The sequence below is a fragment of the Oncorhynchus tshawytscha genome, linkage group LG22, assembly GCF_018296145.1.
Source record: "Oncorhynchus tshawytscha isolate Ot180627B linkage group LG22, Otsh_v2.0, whole genome shotgun sequence".
NCBI classification, from domain to species: domain Eukaryota; kingdom Metazoa; phylum Chordata; class Actinopteri; order Salmoniformes; family Salmonidae; genus Oncorhynchus; species Oncorhynchus tshawytscha.
Genome location: NC_056450.1, coordinates 40,239,967 through 40,261,268, shown reverse-complemented (window position 1 = coordinate 40,261,268; position 21,302 = coordinate 40,239,967). Strand labels below are relative to the sequence as shown.

The 21,302-nt window shown below is 43.4% G+C and overlaps 1 protein-coding gene across 1 annotated transcript in view; it reads left to right on the top strand.

Annotated features, from left to right (window-relative positions):
- Nucleotides 1-2,759: 2,759 nt before the first annotated feature.
- The window catches only part of LOC112257659 (potassium voltage-gated channel subfamily C member 1-like), a 61,747-nt gene continuing 43,204 nt past the window's right edge, over nt 2,760-21,302 (top strand). Inside the window, exon 1 of the mRNA XM_024431406.2 lies at nt 2,760-4,156. Within this exon, the coding sequence (XP_024287174.1) occupies nt 3,536-4,156 (621 nt within the window). The 5' untranslated portion in view covers nt 2,760-3,535. The remainder of the gene's footprint in view (nt 4,157-21,302) is intronic.

Genomic DNA, 21,302 nt, shown 5'->3' with positions numbered 1-21,302 from the left:
TCAAGTTTATACTCAAGTAATAATCGTGTTTATAAACAATGTACTCTACAACAGTAGAGTGATTGACATTGATATTCAAACCAAACTTGATTATGTATGTTTCAATGGATTATTCACTCTATACTCAAGTGAACATAAATACGTCCCAAATGGAGCCCTATTCCCCATATAGTGCACTACTTTTGACCAGAACCCTATGGCACCCTATTCCCTATATAGTGCACTACTTTTGACCAGTGCCCATAGGGTAGTGGACTAAGTAGTGGACTATGTAGGGAAATAGGGTTTCATTCAATTATGTGTTCAATTAAACCCATAACAGTTTAAATGATTGGTTTCTTTAGTTTATTTTCAAGATGTTATGCATCAATATGTACACTAGATGGCAGAGTTAGGCAAGCAAAGAAACTCATTATTTCAAAATAGGTTATTTTGAACCTGTGCACCTATTGAAGCCGACTTGTCTTATGTAATGAATATGAATATGCTAATATGCTAATCAGAATACTCTCTACAAGTGTAAACACTAAGCAGAATTAAATTAAATTTTACTCTGGGTCTGAAAATGAAACACATCACAAGATGTGACATGAAAGTATTACGAAGATTAACAAAAATATAAACACAACATGCAACAATTTCAGTTACAGTTACAGTTCATATAAGGAAATCAGTCAATTGAAATAAATTCATTAGGCCCTAATCTATAGATTTCACCTGACTGGGAATACAGATATGCATCTGTTGGTCACAGATACCTTTAAAAAAAGTAGGGGCGTGGATCAGAAAACCACCATTTGCCTCATGCAGCGCGACACATCTTCTTCACATCGAGTTGATCAGGCTGTTGATTGTGGCCTGTGGAATGTTGTCCCACTCCTCTTCAATGGCTGTGTGAAGTTGCTGGATATTGGCAGGAACTGGAACACGCTGTCGTACACGTCGATCCAGAGCATCCCAAACATGTCTGGTGTGTATGCAGGCCATGGAAGAATGGGGATATTTTTACCTTCCAGTAATTGTGAAACATGGATTGTATTATCATGCTGAAACATAAGGGGTGACGGGACAATGACATGACAACGGGCCTCAGGATCCCGTCACTGTATCTCTGTGCATTCAAATTGCCATCGAATAAAATTCCATTTTATTCGTTGTCCGTAGCTTATGCCTGCCCATATCATAACCCCACCATGGGGCACTTTGTTCACAATGTTGACATCAGCAAACCGCTCGCCCACACGATGCCATACACTCTGTCTGCCCGGTACAGTTGAAACTGTGATTCATCCGTGAAGAGCACACTTCTCCAGTGGCCATTGAAGGTGAGCATTTTTTAAAATGTTTTATTTAACTAGGCAATTCAGTTAAGAACAAATTCTTATTTGCATTGTGTTGTGTTATATTGTATTGTGTTTATTGTCCCCGGCATAAGGTGCACTTGTGTAATGATCATGCTTTTTAATCAGCTTATTGATATGCCGCACCTGCCAGGTAGATGGAATATCTTGGCAAAGGAGAAGTGAACAAATTTGTGCACAACATTTGAGAGAAATAAGCTTTTGGTGTGCATGGAACAATTCTGGGCTGTTTTATTTCAGCTCATTTAACATTTATTTAACCAGGCAAGTCAGTTAAGAACAAAGTCTTATTTTCAGGGGCAAAACGACAGATTTGTAACCTTGTCAGCTCGGGGGTTTGAATTTGTAACCTTCCGGTTACTAGTCCAACGCTCTAACCACTAGGCTACCCTGGGACTCACACTTCACGTGTTGTGTTTATATATATTTTTTTGTTCAGTGTACACACTTATTTCCAAAGTGGTCATGGCGTTAGGACACAACAGGTAGCGTTAATGCTCATTCTATCCCCATGCAATTGTTGTTTTTCCTTCTTCATTCAGCAGTTAAGTAGATACAAGGATAACTTGGTGGTAATGCATTTATGTCAAATCCGCCTCCTCAAATGAAGGAGACGTATCTTAGTCAAAGAGCATCAGTGCGAGGAAGAGAAACATTCAAGAGTGAAGTACAGGCATCGCATCATATTCCCTCCTGATTGCAAGGGCACATGTGTTACGAGAAGGAGAAGTGACAGCTCCTCTTGCACAGCATCACTTTTTAATAAGATAGAAGAAAAATCATTGTTGATAATATAGAAAATACAATCACGATGCTCCGATTTACTAATGATGTTGTTATGAAGAGGTGATCCATGGGTAATAACGACTGTTACTTCTTGACCATATCTCAAAGGACTTGTATAAGTGCTGATCAGCACCTTGGTAGCAACACATGAGGAATTTATATAGACAATGATGTATAGTTTGAAATACACCTGCTGTAGTATTACAGCAAACGAAGCTGCCCATCTTTCAAGGACCTCATAGTAGTGTAACTCATATCATTTCATATTTATAGAGGTGTTTGTGTGTGTGTGTGTGAATTCATTGTTTAGCTATCCTAATTGAGTCTCTCTCTATATATGATGAGGTGTACCCCTGATGTGTCCTCAGCCTACATTGCACAGCGCACCCAACAAGTTGCTGACACAGGCCTGCATGAATCTACAGATGGTGATATTTTATTAAATATTAAATTAAATTAAAGGGAGTGCCATAGAATAATATCTCCTTCAAAAGACTCTTCAGCGCAAAAAGGGTTAATTTATTTGGGCTGTTGCACGCTCCAGGCAGCCTGCAGGATGTGTTGGTTGTGTCGTCTCTGACTGACTATGGTGAGGCTGAGGGAGGAGGAGGGAGGATACTTCTGGTTGGAGAAGCAAAAGATCCTGAACCTTCCTGAAAAACAACCTCACACATCTCACGCGCCTCTCTGCCTCGAGGACGACATCGTCGCAAATTGATGGAATTTTCCAAGCGCGTTTATCCATTTGGATCATAGGGGTCAACTTTCATGTTAAAGAAACTTGTTCGATTTCTTTTTTTTTTTTTTTTTTTTTGGGGGGGACTCAGATGGATTTCGTGACTAAGGTGAGGACCTTGGGTTATTGCTTTTAAGCGGCTCCAATCATTTGATAACATTCACATAGAAATAGCAGCTCAATTTATAGATTCGATGTAGAATACAAAACTCCCAATATTCTATAATTTGAAACTCGTTTAAGGTCGCGAAGTATGTATCCTTGACTGAACTGTTGAATTATTGAAGCTACAACATTTGCTTATTTATAGACATTAGGCTATAAATAATTTATATTAGTACACAAATATTTTGTGAACAAATGCCCGCCAATCCCAGATTTATAGAGATATTTTGAGATTGCGAACATTATTTAGGGGAGGTATTTATCGCAGGTGGTTTTTATTCAAGGCCACTCTGTCTGCCGCTCGCATTGGACTTGTTGAAGCAGAGAACCAACTGTCGACGGGACGAAGAGTTGGATAAATGAGTCGTATCACAGGGACTGACATGAGAACGAACTCTGAACCGTCACCGTGTAGTTGCTTCAGGGGTATATAATAAAGGATAAACACAAACCACCGGAATAACCAACCGTCTATTCATCTAAATCTATGATCAGCTCGGTGTGTGTTTCGTCTTACCGAGGACGAAAGTCAGGTAACAAACCTCCGTCCAAGACATGTCTGAAGGAAGAGATGACCAGGGGGGAGGACTCGGAGAAAATTGTTATCAATGTTGGTGGCACAAGACACGAAACTTACAAGAGCACACTTAGGACCCTTCCGGGGACACGCCTGGCCTGGTTAGCCGACCCGCCAGAGACAAACACAAACAAGGAATCCCTCCCCGTAGGACACATATCGCCAACTACAAACGAGTTATTTTTCGACAGGCACCCTGGCATATTCGCTTATGTGTTGAACTATTATAGGACTGGCAAGCTCCATTGCCCCGCAGATGTCTGCGGGCCTCTTTTTGAAGAGGAGTTGGCGTTTTGGGGGATAGATGAGACCGACGTGGAGCCGTGTTGCTGGATGACATACCGGCAGCATCGGGACGCAGAGGAGGCACTGGACATATTCGAACCACCGGACCCAGATGACACGGACGATGAACTACCCAGACGGTTCGGCATTGAGGACTGCCCGGAAAGATCGAGGGGATGCTGCGAAGTTTGTCAACCAAAGATATGGGCACTCTTTGAGGACCCCTACTCATCCAGGGCTGCTAGAGTAAGTGTACCTTTTTGTTTGTTTTGCATAATAAACCATGCTTATAAACCAGGGTCGCTACAGTACTATTGTAATTTGTAGGAATAGGCGTCCTGTTCACAAACTCTCACAGTTAATCTTTAGAATAATGCAACGCAATCAACAGGTGTTGTAGAGAGCGTGTCCGCCGACGCGCCACCGACAATCAACAGGTGTGTGTGTCTGTTCTCTCAGTTGCATCTGGCTGCTGTGGAACACCAAACAGGACAAGCCGCTAGCAGGAAAGAATGCGCTGGTGTGGAAATAGCATCGTACGAGAATGATGTCGTGTCACTACATTCAAAGCCATATTATTTTCCTGGGGTCGTTTAATTAACATAGGTTATACATATCAAATCTTTTTTTTTTCACATACACGTGTTTAGCAGATGTTATTGAGGGTGTAGCTCTAAAGATTACCATTAATGACGTGAGGATTCTATGATGAGAATGCAATCTCTGGCATTATGTACTACTACTACAGTATATATAAAACACACTAAAGTAAACCATTCAAGTCCAATGCAGACGTTGAAGTCTTATAGGCCTATTGTCATGTTCACCTATGACTGTCCCTATAACTGTCCCTATGACTGTCTTGCCCTGGCACCTTATCATAGCAGTAACAGCCATCAGCAGCATGAATGGTTGTTATCTCTCTGTCATGAATGTGTGTCCTGTCATGAATGTGTGTCATATTGTGTCTTATGCTCATCACTTAAAAATAGACTCCTATATGTTTTCGTAAGTAGGCAGATTTCCATTGACCCAGGTTTATTTAACAAAAGCAATGCCGCAAAAAATTATTACTGGACACGTCCCAGCTAGCACAGTGGATCTGGGCCGATTCCTGCCGAGTTCAGGAGTCAGAGGAACTCTGCTGAGAGTCAGAGGAACTCTGCTGAGAGTCAGAGGAACTCTGCTGAGAGTCAGGGGAACTCTGCTGAGAGTCAGGGGAACTCTGCTGAGAGTCAGGGGAACTCTGCTGAGAGTCAGGGGAACTCTGCTGAGAGTCAGGGGAATTCTGCTGAGAGTCAGGGGAACCCTGCTGAGAGTCAGACTTGGCCGACGTCATGTGGCCCGAGTCTGGGCTGCCTTCTGCAGTATTACTTATGGCTAGGATGTGGGGATTGAGCTCGGGCCGATTCCTGTGTGAGTTATCTGGTCCAAATGTATTACTTGGGGCATGGACCGATTCTGGTGTGAGTTATCTGGCCCAAATGTATTACTTGGGGCTCGGGCCGATTCCGGTGTGAGTTATCTGGCCCAAATGTATTACTTGGGGCATGGGTCGATTCTGGTGTGAGTTATCTGGCCCAAATGTATATATTACTTGGGTCTCAGGCCGATTCTGGTGAGAGTTATCTGGCCCAAATGTATATATTACTTGGGTCTCAGGCTGATTCTAATGAGAGTTATCTGGCCCAAATGTATTACTTGGGGATCAGGCTTATTGGGGCTACTCTCTGGCAGATAATTACACGGGCTACATTATATAATTAACATTTCATGATTTATTTTTCCATATTCTCTCATTGTGTCTATGATAATTGTATTTTTTTTAACATTTAAATTAAATTCTTTAAGAGTCCTGGCCGCGTTCGGTGAGACCCATGAGGCGACACACAATTGGCCGAGCATCGTCCGAGTTAGGGGAGGGTTTGGCCAGCCGGGATGGCCTTGTCCCATCGCGCTGTAGCGACTCCTGTGGTGGGCAAGGTGCATGCACGCTGACATGGTCAACAGGTGTACGGTGTTTCCTCCGAAACAAAATGTTTGTTTTTTTTGTGAATGGGAATCATTTTTATTTATAAAATAGTCATATTTAAAATGACTAAATCGGTTAATTTTGTATACATTTATTTAAATTTGCATCGGGGGGATGCTGGTAAGATGTCGGCAAAGTCGGCTGAAATCCGGGAGACAGAAACGGGCCGATTCTGGGCAGTCATTCATTTTGATTCCAGGCCCAGTCCGACACCCGACACCGAGCTGATTCAATCAGTTCCGGCCACCCGGAAGAGGGCCGCTTCTGGGCCGATTCCTCATTGCTAGCTGGGGTGTAATGGAAACGGCAGATATAGGAGACATTTTATCAGGGGTGGATTTTTATTTTGTCTAACTTTCTGTATTACAACAAATGATGATGGAAACTGTGTTTTCCAATAAATGATTATTGTAGAATACTTTTGAAGGTACAAGGGGCACCTGATGTCATTACGTAATTATAAACTCCATCAAATTGTATTGGTCACATACACATATTTAGTAGATGTTATTGCGGGTGTAGAGAAATGCTTGTGTTCCTAGATATCTAACAATTCACAACAATACAAACAAATCTAAAAGTAAAATAATGGAATTAAGAAATATATAAATATTAGGACGAGCAATGTCAGAGTGGCATTGACTAAAATACAGTAGAATAGAATACAGTATATACACATGAAATTAGTAAAGCAGTATGTAAACATTATTAAAGTGACTAGTGTTCCATTATTAAAGTGGCCAGTGATTCCATGTCTATGCACAGTGGGCAGCAGCCTCTAAGGTGCAGGGTTGAGTAACCGGGTGATAGCCGGCTAGTGTTGGTTATTTAAAAGTCTGATGGCTTTGAGATAGAAGCTGTTTTTCAGTCTCTCGGTCCCAGCTTTGATGCACGTGTTCTGACCTTGCCTTCTGGATGATAGTGGTGTGAACAGGCCGTGGCACGGGGGGTTGATGTCCTTGACGATCTTTTTGGCTTTCCTGTGCCACTCGGGAAGGGTAGGGTAGGTAGCAGGAGTTTTTACTCACCAAAGTAACAACGTGGTCAAAGACTTAGTAACTTAGTTGTAGTCACAATGTGGTTACCTATAACTACAAAAGCAGTTGTGTTTTGGGGTTTTGAAATATTTATCACCTTTTTTTAAGACATCTTTGAAACTACCCACAAAGCACTCTTTCTCGACATCTTATGGAGAATTTACTCTTCGTTTGCTAGCTCGAGCTGGCTATTGCTAGCCTTGCTAGCATGTAATTAAATTCTAGACCGAGCATTGGCAGTGATGAGTTACAATCCACCAAGCACAAGGAGGTGTGATTGTAAACAACAAGTCAGTTTCCCCACTCATGGGGGCCGCACGATCTTGCTCGACTATTCCAGGCAGCTCTGACTTCTCCTCTGCTGGCAGACAAAATGAAAGTAGAAAATCAATCTTACCTGCTCTAATTGTTTAGTACCTTGTCTGTTCTTTCATTGTCCTATATTTGTTTTGTCAACTTTTAGACCTGTTCTCTGTGATCTAAGCTACCAGAGTTTTTCAACCTTGGCTTAGTGCTCGCTATTTAACTTTTGGATTAGCTACCCTCATTGATTCTCCCCTCGGATGATGGAACTGCCTCACTCTCTGAAGCACCTCTCATCTCGGCTCTTCCTTGTTAGCTACCTCAGCCGCTCTTTACCATGGCATGGGCATCAACCGTGAATCGGTAAGTATCCACTCTGTCTATACTTTTTATCTGAACGTACTTTGGGGCAAAAAGTGCAAATCAATCCCAGAACAACAGCAAAGGACCTTGTGAAGATGCTGGATGAAACAGGTACAAAAGTATCTATATCCACAGTAAAACGAGTCCTATATCGACATAACCTGAAAGGCCGCTCAGCAAGGAAGAAGCCATTGCTCCAAAACCGCCATAAAAAAGACAGACAACGGTTTGCAACTGCACATGGAGAAAAGTCCTCTTGTTGGATACTTTTGCACCTGTTTCCTCCAGAATCTTCACAAGGTCAGTTGCTGTTGTTCTGGGATTGATTTGCACTTTTCGCACCAAAGTACGTTCCTCTCTAGGAGACACAACACGTCTCCTTCCTGAGCGGTATGACAGCTGCGTGGTCCCATGGTGTTTATACTCGCGTACTATTGTTTGTACGGATGAACGTGGTACCTTCAGGCATTTGGAAATAGCTCCCAAGGATGAACCAGACTTGTGGAGGTCTACAATTTTTTTCTGAGGTCTTGGCTGATTTTTTTTAGATTTTCTCATGATGTCAAGCAATGAGGCACTGAGTTTGAAGGTAGGCCTTGAAATACATCCACAGGTGCACCTCCAATTGACTCAAATGATGTCAATTGGCCTATCAGAAGCTTCTAAAGCCATGACATCATTTTCTGGAATTTTCCAAGCTGTTTAAAGGCACAGTCAACTTAGTGTATTTAAACTTCTGACACACTGGAATTGTGATACAGTGAATTATAACTGAAATAATCTGTCTGTAAACAATTGTTGGAAAAATGACTTGTGTCATGCACAAAGTAGATGTCCTAACCGACTTGCCATAACTATAGTTGATTAACAAGAAATGTGTGGAGTGGTTGAAAAACAAGTTTTAATGACTAGAACCTAAGTGTATGTAAACTTCCAACTTCAACTGTAGGTATGCCAGTCAGCTTTGACATGGGTTTTCCACATCGGTGTTAAACTAGACATGCCGATGTTGGCATTTTTAGATAATATTGTCCGATTCCAATATGCGTACCGATATATCGTGCATCCCTAATATTTATGTCAGAGTTTACATTGTAGGGAATAGGCTGAAAGGACAAGGATTGCCCTGACTTTCAAGAATGTCTGAATTGCTTCACCTTGCTCTTCTGGTTGGCTGACAAGCTTTACCATCCAATTTTTTCAGGTCTACAGGAGTGCAAGTTTCACCATGGCACGGTCTGTGGCAATACATTGGCACATGAGGAATATTCGAATATGGCAAATATTAGTCAATTATTGCATTCTATCCATGCTGGCTTTCCCAGGATACCAGAGACATGAAACAGATTGGTGGGAGGACTGAGACATGAAACAGAGAGGTGGAAGGACTGAGACATGAAACAGAGAGGTGGGAGGGCTGAGACATGAAACAGAGAGGTGGGAGGACTGAGACATGAAACAGAGAGGTGGGAGGGCTGAGACATGAAACAGAGAGGTGGGAGGGCTGAGACATGAAACAGATTGGTGGGAGGACTGAGACATGAAACAGAGAGGTGGGAGGACTGAGACATGAAACAGAGAGGTGGAAGGACTGAGACATGAAACAGAGAGGTGGAAGGACTGAGACATGAAACAGAGAGGTGGGAGGACTGAGACATGAAACAGAGAGGTGGGAGGGCTGAAACATGAAACAGATTGGTGGGAGGACTGAGACATGAAACAGAGAGGTGGGAGGACTGAGACATGAAACAGAGAGGTGGAAGGACTGAGACATGAAACAGAGAGGTGGGAGGGCTGAAACATGAAACAGATTGGTGGGAGGACTGAGACATGAAACAGAGAGGTGGAAGGACTGAGACATGAAACAGAGAGGTGGGAGGGCTGAGACATGAAACAGAGAGGTGGGAGGGCTGAGACATGAAACAGATTGGTGGGAGGACTGAGACATGAAACAGAGAGGTGGGAGGACTGAGACATGAAACAGAGAGGTGGGAGGGCTGAGACATGAAACAGATTGGTGGGAGGACTGAGACATGAAACAGAGAGGTGGGAGGACTGAGACATGAAACAGAGAGGTGGGAGGGCTGAGACATGAAACAGATTGGTGGGAGGACTGAGACATGAAACAGAGAGGTGGGAGGACTGAGACATGAAACAGAGAGGTGGGAGGACTGAGACATGAAACAGAGAGGTGGGAGGACTGAGACATGAAACAGATTGGTGGGAGGACTGAGACATGAAACAGAGAGGTGGGAGGACTGAGACATGAAACAGAGAGGTGGGAGGACTGAGACATGAAACAGATTGACGGGAGGACTGAGACATGAAACAGATTGGTGGGAGGACTGAGACATGAAACAGATTGGTGGGAGGACTGAGACATGAAACAGAGAGGTGGGAGGACTGAGACATGAAACAGATTGACGGGAGGACTGAGACATGAAACAGATTGGTGGGAGGACTGAGACATGAAACAGATTGACGGGAGGACTGAGACATGAAACAGATTGGTGGGAGGACTGAGACATGAAACAGATTGACGGGAGGACTGAGACATGAAACAGAGAGGTGGGAGGACTGAGACATGAAACAGATTGGTGGGAGGACTGAGACATGAAACATTGATGGGAGGACTGAGACATGAAACATTGATGGGAGGACTGAGACATGAAACAGATTGGTGGGGGACTGAGACATGAAACAGATTGACGGGAGGACTGAGACATGAAACAGATTGGTGGGAGGACTGAGACATGAAACAGATTGGTGGGAGGACTGAGACATGAAACAGAGAGGTGGGAGGACTGAGACATGAAACAGATTGGTGGGAGGACTGAGACATGAAACAGAGAGGTGGGAGGACTGAGACATGAAACAGATTGACGGGAGGACTGAGACATGAAACAGAGAGGTGGGAGGACTGAGACATGAAACAGATTGGTGGGAGGACTGAGACATGAAACAGAGAGGTGGGAGGACTGAGACATGAAACATTGATGGGAGGACTGAGACATGAAACAGATTGGTGGGAGGACTGAGACATGAAACAGAGAGGTGGGAGGACTGAGACATGAAACAGAGAGGTGGGAGGACTGAGACATGAAACAGATTGACGGGAGGACATACAGGCTGTCACCAATATGTTATTGCAACATTTTCCTACATGGGTAATATAACACTTCAACCAATATATATTTTGTCAACACTGTAGGTTTTTGCGAAAAAGTTACATTTGTGATTGATGATAACACTTTCAAATGAGAACATCACTTCAATACAATATAATAGCATTTGGGAGCCTAGAATCAGGAACATTGACCTTTTGATTATGCCACAATGGTTACATGTCATTTTGACATCATACTGTATCACTTATAGCCTATAAATATATTCTTTGGTGGACTTTCATTTGGAGAATTTCCCTTTAGATTATGCGACTACTGTAACCTATATAATAATAGTCATATAAAGTGACCATAATAACAACCACAAAAGGTACATCAGGTGGTATTTTGTGTGTAATTCACTGGATCGTCAGTGTAATGTCAATATTTCTAGCCAGTTGAGATAATCTTCGATTTTCAGCTAAATATTTCCCAGAGGACATCACATTATGAGGCAGATGTGTCAGAGAGCAGAGTGCTCCGCAGTTAATGGCTAGCATCTAGCCGCTAATGGCTTCTCAACCAATGCTGCAGAGAGAGAGAGGTATAAAGAGAGATGGAGAGAGAGAGATGAAATGAGAGAAAGAGAGATGGAAAGAAAGAAAGAGTTGGAGAGAGAGGAGAGGAAAAAAGAGATGGAGAGAGAGAAAGAGAGACAGAGAGAGATAAAAGGAAAGAACGCGAGAGAGAAAGAGAGGGAGAGGGATGTAAAGAAAGACAGTGCCTATTGAGGCAAATGCAAAGGCAGCTATCAAGTTACATTATATCAGCAACTACCTCATAAATGGGAAGCAAGGCCAGGTTGCTGTATATATATTGTCATCAAGTGCATTTATCATTTGATGGACCTATGATTGCATTGCATTCAAGGAGAATGCATTACTGGCCTAAGGCTTTCGATCAGGTCTATTGACAGTTCCCTAATATTTTGCCTCTAATGCCTTGGTGGATTGGTGCCACACAAGCCTTCTCATCTCTATATAGAAACAGGATATTTCCCATTCATATATATTAAGTCTATAGGCCACACTGTCCTGTTCTACCAGACAGCTTAGTACCTCCTTTTACATACAGTCTGTCACAGTGCAGTGCAGAGAGCAGACAGACATCACAGTGGCTTGCAACCGTATGTCTTGTCTGCTGTCACAGCTGAGCTTCTAGAATTGTGTGTGTGTATAGTATGTGCGAGTATAGTAGGTGTGCGAGTATAGTAGGTGTGCGAGTATAGTATGTGTGTGTGTATAGTATGTGTGTGTGTATAGTATGTGTGTGTGTGTATAGTACTTTATTTTACAGGTCCTCCTCTCCTGACTGCATGTGCAGCCAAATTGAATGAATAGATTACAAGTGTACCAATAGGAGCAAAGCAGGAAGTAAAAGCAGGAAGTTGTACCCATCAATATGGTGAGTGTAGCCATGAGTTTACCCGTAAAATTGCCAGGGTTAAGTCGTTCGCATACATAGGTTTGGTTTGCTCCTAGCAGAACTCGGATAGGCGAAGTGAAGGTCTGTACTAAGCATCCCAGCTAGCAATGAGGAATCGGCCCAGAAGCGGCCCTCTTCCAGGGGGCCGGAACTGATTGAATCGGGTGTCGGACTCGGCCTGGAATCAAAATGAATGATTGCCCAGAATCAGCCCAAGTACATCAGGTTGTTTCCATCTCCCGGAATTCAGCCGACTTTGCCGACATCTTACCAGAATACCCCCCGATGCAAATTTAAATAAATAAATATATACAAAATTACCCGATTTAGTAATTTTAAATATTACTGGTATACATTTAATACATACAAATTATACCCATCCACCAAAAAACAGTGTGTGTCGTAGGTATCGCCATACACCTGGTGACCACGATGGGACTCTCAGCCGGAATCAGCCCAGATCCACTGTGCTAGTTGGGATACTCCCTTAAAATGCCTTCGCTACAGCACGATGGGACAAGGACATCCCGGGCCGGCCAAACCCTCCCCTAATTCAGACGACTCTGCGTCAATTGTGCATCGCCTCATGGGTCTCCCGGTCGTGGCCGTCATGGGTCTCAAACCAGCATCTCTAGCAATTCAGTTTGCACTGCGATGCAGTGTCTTAGACCACTGCGCCACTCAAGAGGCTCCATCCACAATATAAAAAATAAAAAATTACCCCCTTTTTCTCCCCAATTTTCGTGGTATCCAATTGTTAGTCGTTACTGTCTTGTCTCATCGCTACAACTCCTGTACGGGCTCGGGAGAGACAAAGGTCGAAAGCCATGCGTCCTCCGAAACACAACCCAACCAAGCCGCACTGCTTCTTAACGCAGCACGCGTCCAACCCGGAAGCCAGCCGTACCAAATTGTCGGAGGAAAAACCGTATGCCTAGCGACCTGGTCAGCGTGCACTTTGCCCGGCCCACCACAGGAGTCGCTAGTGCATGATGAGACAAGGATATCCCTACCGGCCAAACCCTCCCTAACCCAGACGACGCCAGGTCAATTGTGCGTCGCCACATGGACCTCCTGGTCGCGGCTGGCTGCGACAGAGCCTGGGCTCGAATCCAGAGTCTTTGGTGGCATAGCTAGCACTGTGGTACAGTGCCTTAGACCACTGCGCCACCCGGGAGGCCTATCCACAATGCTTATCAATTGCCTTGCACAAAGTATCAAATTACTAAAATACTATCCCAGCCATAAGCAATACTGCCGAAGGCGTCCCAGAGTCGGGCCACATGACGTCGGCCGAGTCTGACTCTCAGCTGAGTGCCCCGACTCAGATCCACTGTGCTAGCTGAGATACTCCCTTAAAATGCCTTCGCTTGAAAAACAAGAAAAAAGTGGCAACAATACTGTTTGTCCCTCTTGAGATTCCGTAGCCAGTACACTTCCTCAAAATAGTCTGAATTAATCAAAGATATCTCAAGAAATCTGTCATTGATTTAGAAGTTTTTTCCAAGAAGGTCTTAGTCGCAAAATTTTACATCTTCCTAAGATGTTTGGTGTAGTAGTTCTAAAGTGAAAAAATATGCATCAAAACTAGTCGTCTGTCATTGAACAAACACTTCATTTAAGGATCCCTACTGTTGACCAATCTCCGACGAAGGGGCATAGAGTTCGGCTACCGAGCTTCGACAAGCTTCAAGAAAAAATATTGTGTGTGCTCGAACAGCCAAAAAAACAAAACCTGTCTAACACCAAAATTTAAAAAATTAAAAAATATATATCACAAAATGTTGTCATGAGTGAAGTGTTTCGACTGGGAAGCATTTACAGCTTCCAAGCCCATTCAATTAATTATATTTCTATGTGCTGCTGCATTGTGGGGGGCGATGCCTAGGCGATAAGCTACAACAAAATGTTAATGTTACATTTGTCTTAAGCACTTATTTGGTGTTTTATTAGGGTCCCCCGTTAGCTGTTGAAAAAGCAGAAGCTACTCTTGCTGGGGTCGACACAAAACATGAAACACAATACAGAATGACATTATACAGAACATCAATAGACAAGAGGACATCATTTTTATTTATTATTTATTTTTGTAGCCTACATACAGTTGACGTCCGAAGTTTACATACACTTAGGTTGGAGTCATTAAAACTCGTTTTTTCAACAACTCCACAAATTTCTTGTTAATCAACTATAGTTTGGCAAGTCTGTTAGGACATCTACTTTGTGCATGACACAAGTCATTTTTCCAACAATTGTTTACAGACAGATTATTTCACTAATAATTAACTGTATCACAATTCCAGTGTGCCAGAAGTTTACATACACTAAGTTGACTGTCCCTATAAAAAGCTTGGAACATTTCTAGAAAATGATGTCATGGCTTTAGAAGCTTCTGATAGACTAATTGACATTATTTGAGTCAATTGGAGGTGTACCTGTGGATGTATTTCAAGGCCTACCTTCAAACGTAGTGCCTCTTTGCTTGACATCATGGGAAAATCTAAAGAAATCAGCCAAGACCTCAGAAAAAAATTGTAGACCTCCACAAGTCTGGTCCATCCTTGGGAGCAATTTCCAAATGCCTGAAGGTACCACGCTCAGCTGTACAAACAATAGTACGCAAGTATAAACACCATGGGACCACGCAGCTCAGGAAGGAGACGCGTTGTGTCTCCTAGAGATGAACGTACTTTGGTGCGAAAAGTGCAAATCGATCCCAGAACAACAGCAACTGACCGTGTGAAGATTCTGGAGGAAACAGGTACAAAGTATCTATATCCACAGTAAAACGAGTCCTAGATCGACATAACCTGAAAGGCTGTTCAGCAAGGAAGAGGTCACTGCTCCAAAACCACCATAAAAAAGCCAGACTACAGTTTGCAACTGCACATGGGGACAAAGACCTTTTTGGAGAAATGTCCTCTGGTCTGATGAAACAAAAATAGAACTGTTTCGCCATAATGACCATCGTTATGTTTGGAGGACAAATGGGAAGGCTTGCAAGCCCGAAGAACACCATCCCAACTGGGAAGCACGGGGTGGCAGCCTCATGTTGTGGGGGTGCTTTGCTGCAGGAGGGACTGGTGCACTTCACAAAATAGATGGCGTCATGAGGAAGGAAAATTATGTGGATATATTGAAGCAACATCTCAAGACATCAGTCAGGAAGTTAAAGCTTGGTCCCAGATGGGTCTTCCTAATACTAATTGAGTGTATGTAAACTTCTGACCCACTGGGAATGTAACGAAAGAAATACAAGCTGAAATAAATCATTCTCTCTACTATTATTCTGACATTTCATATTCTTAAAATAAAGTGGTGACAATGTCAGAATGTCATTCACCTATGAGCATGGCACACTAAGGCAATTCCACCACGCTTCCTGATTAACCTGTGGGCTCAGTTGTGCAATAATCACTTTCCTTTCTTTCAGCCAATGGAACTGAATCTAGGGGAGTATTTATATGTCATCTCAAACCTTGTCTCTCACTTGATGCTTTGCAGCAACATTCTTCCAACAACCTTCCAACTCCCCACCACCACCACCAACTGAAGTGCCTCTATGCCTCTCCCTGTTATATTACCACAGGTTCCAGATCAGTGCCTCTCTCCCTCCTTGTTATGTTACCACAGGTTCCAGATCAGTGCCTCTACCTCCCTCCCTATTATATTACCACAGGTTCCAGATCAGTGCCTCTATCTCCCTCCAGATCAGTGCCTCCCCTAGAAAGAGAATTAACCATCAGACAGAAATCCAGTGAGGTTATGTTTGCTGTTTATTCTACTGTGGGCTAAACTGTTTGTACACTGTCTGGACGAGATGGGCTCTGTGCTGTGAAATCATTAGACGTATCAAAAGAGCAGGAAAAAGTCTAAGAGTGAACGACAATCAAGTCTGAAATGAATGAATTGAATTTTATTTTTGTGTCAAATCCCCAGTTGGCAACCCATCCCTTATGGGATTAATTGACACATAAACAAACATTACTATAATTCACTGTGGTAATTAAATGATAATTATTTTTCCTGTGTTCTTTGCATTGCTCATCGCATAAATAGTCTATACATAATAGTAAATAAGGTTATCCAAACAATAATTACACCCCTAGAGCAGTAAAATAATACACATACATATATATTTACATAAATACACTGCATATATACATGCATACATACATACATACACAGTAAAAACAAAACAGCTCTCAGGCATAACAGCCTTCAAACAGGTAACACAGAGATGTCAGTCTTTTGGATGTTATTTGACTTTAAAGCCCCAATTCTGGGTCTGAGTTTCTATCCAACAGCAGCCTCTCCACTTGGTTTGGTATACAGTGCTTTTGGAATATATTCATATCCCTTGACCTTTTCCACATTTAGTTACGTTACAGCCTTATTATAAAATTGATTAAATATTTTTTTTCTCAGAAATCTACACAAAATACCCCCTAATGACAAAGTAAAAACAGGTTATTATACATTTTTGCAAATTTATTACAAATAAAAAACAGAAATACCTTATTTACATAAGTATTCAGATCCTTTGCTATGAGACTCGAAATTAAGTTCAGGTGCATCCGGTTTCCATTGATCATCCTTGAGATGTTTCTTCGACTTGATTGGAGTCCACCTGTGGTAAATTCAATTGATTGGACAGGATTTGGAAAGGCACACATTTCTCTACATAAGGTCCCACAGCTGACAGTGCATGTCGAGCAAAAACCAAGTCTTGATGTCAAAGGAATTTTTCGTAGAGCTCCGAGACAGGATTGTGTCGAGACACAGATCTGGGGAAGGGTATCTGCAGCATTGAAGGACCCCAAGAACACTGTGGTCCCCATCATTCCCCATCATTCTTAAGTGGAAGAAGTTTGGAACCACCAAGACTCTTCCTAGAGATGGGCGCTGGGCCAAACTGAGCATTCTAAAGATAAGGTGACCAAGAACCTGATGGTCACTCTGACAGAGCTCTAGAGTTCCTCTGTGGAGATTGGAGAAATCTTCCAGAAGGAACTCCACCAATCAGGCCTTTATGGTAGAGTCGCCAGACGGAAGCCACTTCTCAGTAAAAGGCACATGACAGCCCGCTTGGAGTTTGCCAAAAGGCACCTAAAGACTCTCAGACCATGAGAAACAAGATTCTCTGGTCCAATGAAACCAAGATTGAACTCTTTGGCCTAAACGCCAAGCATCACGTCTGGAGGAAACCTTGCACCATCCCTACGGTGAAGCATGGTGGTGGCAGCATCATGCTGTGGGGATTTTTTTCAGCGGTAGGGACTGGGAAACTAGTCTAATCAAATCAAACTATTTGTCACATGCGCCGAATACAACAAGTGTAGACCTTACCACGAAATATTTACTTACAAGCCCTTAACCAACAGTGCAGTTCAAGAAGATTTAAGAAAATATTTACCAAATAAACTAACATTAAAAAAATAACACAATAACATAACAATAACGAAGTTATATACAGGGGGTACCGGTACAGAGTCAGTGTGCAGAGGTACAGGTTAGAGGTAATGTGTACATGTAGGTAGGGGTGAAGTGACTATACATAGATAATAAACAGTGAGTAGCAGCAGTGTACAAAACAAATGGGGGGGTCAATGTAATAGTCTGGTGGCCATTTAATTAATTGCTCAGCAGTCTTATGTTTTGGGGGTAGAAGCTGTTAAGGAGCCTTTTGATCCTACACTTGGCGCTCCGGTACCGCTTGCCGTGCGGTAGCAGAGAAAACAGTCTATGACTTGGGTGACTGGAGTCTCTGACAATTCTATGGACTTTCCTCTGACACCGCCTATTATATAGGTGCTGCATGGCTTTAAGCTTGGCCCCAGTGATGTACTGGGCTGTATGCAGTACCCTCCTGTAGCGCCTTACGGTCAGATACCAAACAGTTGCAACCGGTCAGGATACTTTCAATGGTGCAGATGTTAGAACTTTTTGAGGATCTGAGGACCCATGCCAAAACTTTTCAGTCTCGTGAGGGGGGAAAATGTTTTGTCGTGCCCTCTTCACTGTCTTGGTGTGTTTGGACATTGATAGTTCGTTGGTGATGTGGACACCAAGGAACTTGAAACTCTCGACCCGCTCCTCTACAGCCCCATTGATGTGAATGTGGGCCTGCTCTAGCACGTTTTTCTGTAGTCCACGATCAGCACTTTTGTCTTGCTCACATTGAGGGAGAGGTTGTTGTCCTGGCACGACACTGCCAGTTCTTTGACCTCCTCCCTATAGGCTGTCTCATCGTTGTCGTGATCAGGCCTAACACTGTTGTGTCGTCAGCAAACTTAATGATAATGTTGGAGTCGTGTTTGGCCACGCAGTCATGGGTGAATAGGGAGTACAGGAGGGGACTAAGTACACACCCCTGAGGGTCCCCCGTGTTGAGGATCAGCGTGGCGGATGTGTAGTTACCTACTCTTACCACCTGGGGGCGGCCCGTCAGGAAGTCCAGGATCCAGTTGCAGAGGGAGGTGTTTAGTCCCAGGGACCTTAGCTTAGTGATGAGCTTTGTGGGCACCATGGTGTTGAACGCTGAGCTGTAGTCAATGAACAGCATTCTCACATAGGTGTTCCTTTTGTCCAGGTGGGAAAGGGCAGTGTGCAGTGCGATTGAGATTGTGTCATATGTGGATCTGTTGGGGTGGTATGCAAATCGGAGTGGGTCTAGTGTATTCGGGAGGATGCTGTTGATGTGAGCCATGACCAGCCTTTCAAAGCACTTCCTGGCTATAGACGACTTCCTGGCTACCGACGTGATTACCACTACGGGTCGGTAGTCATTTAGGCAGGTTACCTTCGCTTACTTGGGCACAGAGACTGTGGTGATCTGCTTGAAACATGTAGGTATTACAGACTCAGTCAGGGAGAGGTGGAAAATGTCAGTGAAGACACTTGCCAGTTGGTCCGCGCGTGCTTTGAGTACACGTCCTGGTAATCCATCTGGCTCTGCGGCTTTGTGAATGTTGACCTGTTTAAAGGTCTTGCTCACATCGGCTACCGAGAGAGTTATCACACAGTCATCCAGAACAGCTGGCGCTCCCGTGTATGCTTCAGTGTTGCTTGCCTCGAAGCGAGCATAAAAGGCATTTAGCTTGTCTGGTAGGCTCGCGTCACTGGGCAGCTCGCATCTGGGTTTCCCTTTGTAGTCCGTAATAGTTTTCAAGCCCTGCCACATGCGACGAGTGTTAGAGCCGGTGTAGTAGGATTCAATCTTAATCCTGTATTGACGCTTTGCTTCTTTGATGGTTTGTCTAAGGGCATAGCGGGATTACTTATAAGTGTTCTGATCAGTGTCCCGCTCCTTGAAAGCAGCAGTTCTAGCCTTTAGCTTGATGCCTTATTTTGTCTGTTATCCATGGCTTCTGGTTGGGATATGTACGTACGGTCACTGTGGGGACGACGTCGTCGATGCACTTATTGATGAAGCCGATGACTGAGGTGGTATACTCCTCAATGCCATTGGATGAATCCCAGAACATATTCTAGTCTGTGCTTGCAAAACAGTCCTGTAGCTTAGCATCCGCCTCATCTGACCACTTCCGTGGTGAGCGAGTCACTGGTACCTCCTGCTTTACTTTTTGCTTGTAAGCAGGAATCAGGAGGATAGAATTATGGTCAGATTTGCCAAATTGAGGGTGGCTGGAGAGCTTTGCATCTCTGTGTGTGGAGTAAAGGTGGTCTAGAGTTTTCTTTCCTCTGGCACATGTGACTTGCTGGTAAAAATTTGGTAAAACTAATTTAAGTTTGCCTGCATTAAAGTCCCCAGCCACTAGGAGTGCCCAATCTGGATGAGTATTATCTTGTTTGCTTATGGCCTTATAGAGTTGGTTAAGTGCAGGTTTAGTGCACTTGGTCAGGAACATGTAAAATGTCAGCCATTCTCTTAGTCCTTTATTGATGCTTTGCCTGTTTGATGGTTCGTAGGAGGGCATAATGTCTTATAAGTGTCCGGGTTAGAATCCCACTCCTTGAAAGCGGCAGCTCTACCCTTTAGCTCAGTGCGGATGTTGCCTGTAATCCATGGCTTCTGGTTGGGGTATGTACGTATGGTCACTGTGGGGACGGCGTCATCAATGCACTTATTGATGAAGCCAGTGACTGATGTGTTGTACTCCTCAATGCCATTGGAAGAATCCCGGAACATATTCACGTCTGTATTGAGCAAAACAGTCCTGTAGCTTGGCATCTGCTTCCTCTGACCACTTCCGTATTTTGTGAGTCACTGGTACTTTCTGCTCTACTTTTTGCTTGTAAGCAGGAATCAGGAGAATAGAATTATGGTCAGATTTGCCTAATGGCCGGCGAGGAAGAGCTTTGTACGCGTCTCTGTGTGTGGAGTAAAGGTGGTCAAGAGTTTTTTTTCTCTGGTTGCACATTTAACATGCTGGTAGAAATGAGGTAAAATGGATTTAAGTTTCCATGCATTAAAGTCCTCGGCCACTAGGAGTGCCGCCTCTGCATGAGCATTTTGTTGTTTGCTTATGGCCTTATACAGCTGGTTGAGTGCGGTCTTAATGCCAGCATCGGTTTGTGGTGGTAAATAGAAGGCTACGAAAAATAAAGATGAAAACTCTTGGTAGATAGTGTGGTCTATAGCTTATTATGATATACTCTACCTCAGGTGAGCAAAACCTCGAGACTTCCTTAATATTAGATTTTGTGCACCAGCTGTTATTTACAGATAGACACAGACCGCCAGCCCTTGTCTTACCGGAGGCAGCTGTTCTATCTTGCCGATGGACCGAAAACCCATCCAGATGTATGTTATCCATGTCGTTGTTCAGCCACGACTCTGTGAAACATAAGATATTACAGTTTTTAATGTCCTGTTGGTAGGATAGTCTTGATCGAAGCTCATCCAGTTTATTATCCAATGATTGCCCTAATCACCCAAGACTGTTGGAAAAGCATTCCAGGTGAAGCTGGTTGAGAGAATGCCAAGAGTGTGCAAAGCTGTCATCAAGGAAAAGGGTGACTCCTTTGAAGAATCTCAAATATAAAATATATTTTGTTTTGTTTAACACGTTTTAGATTACTCCAAAATGCCATGTGTTATTTCA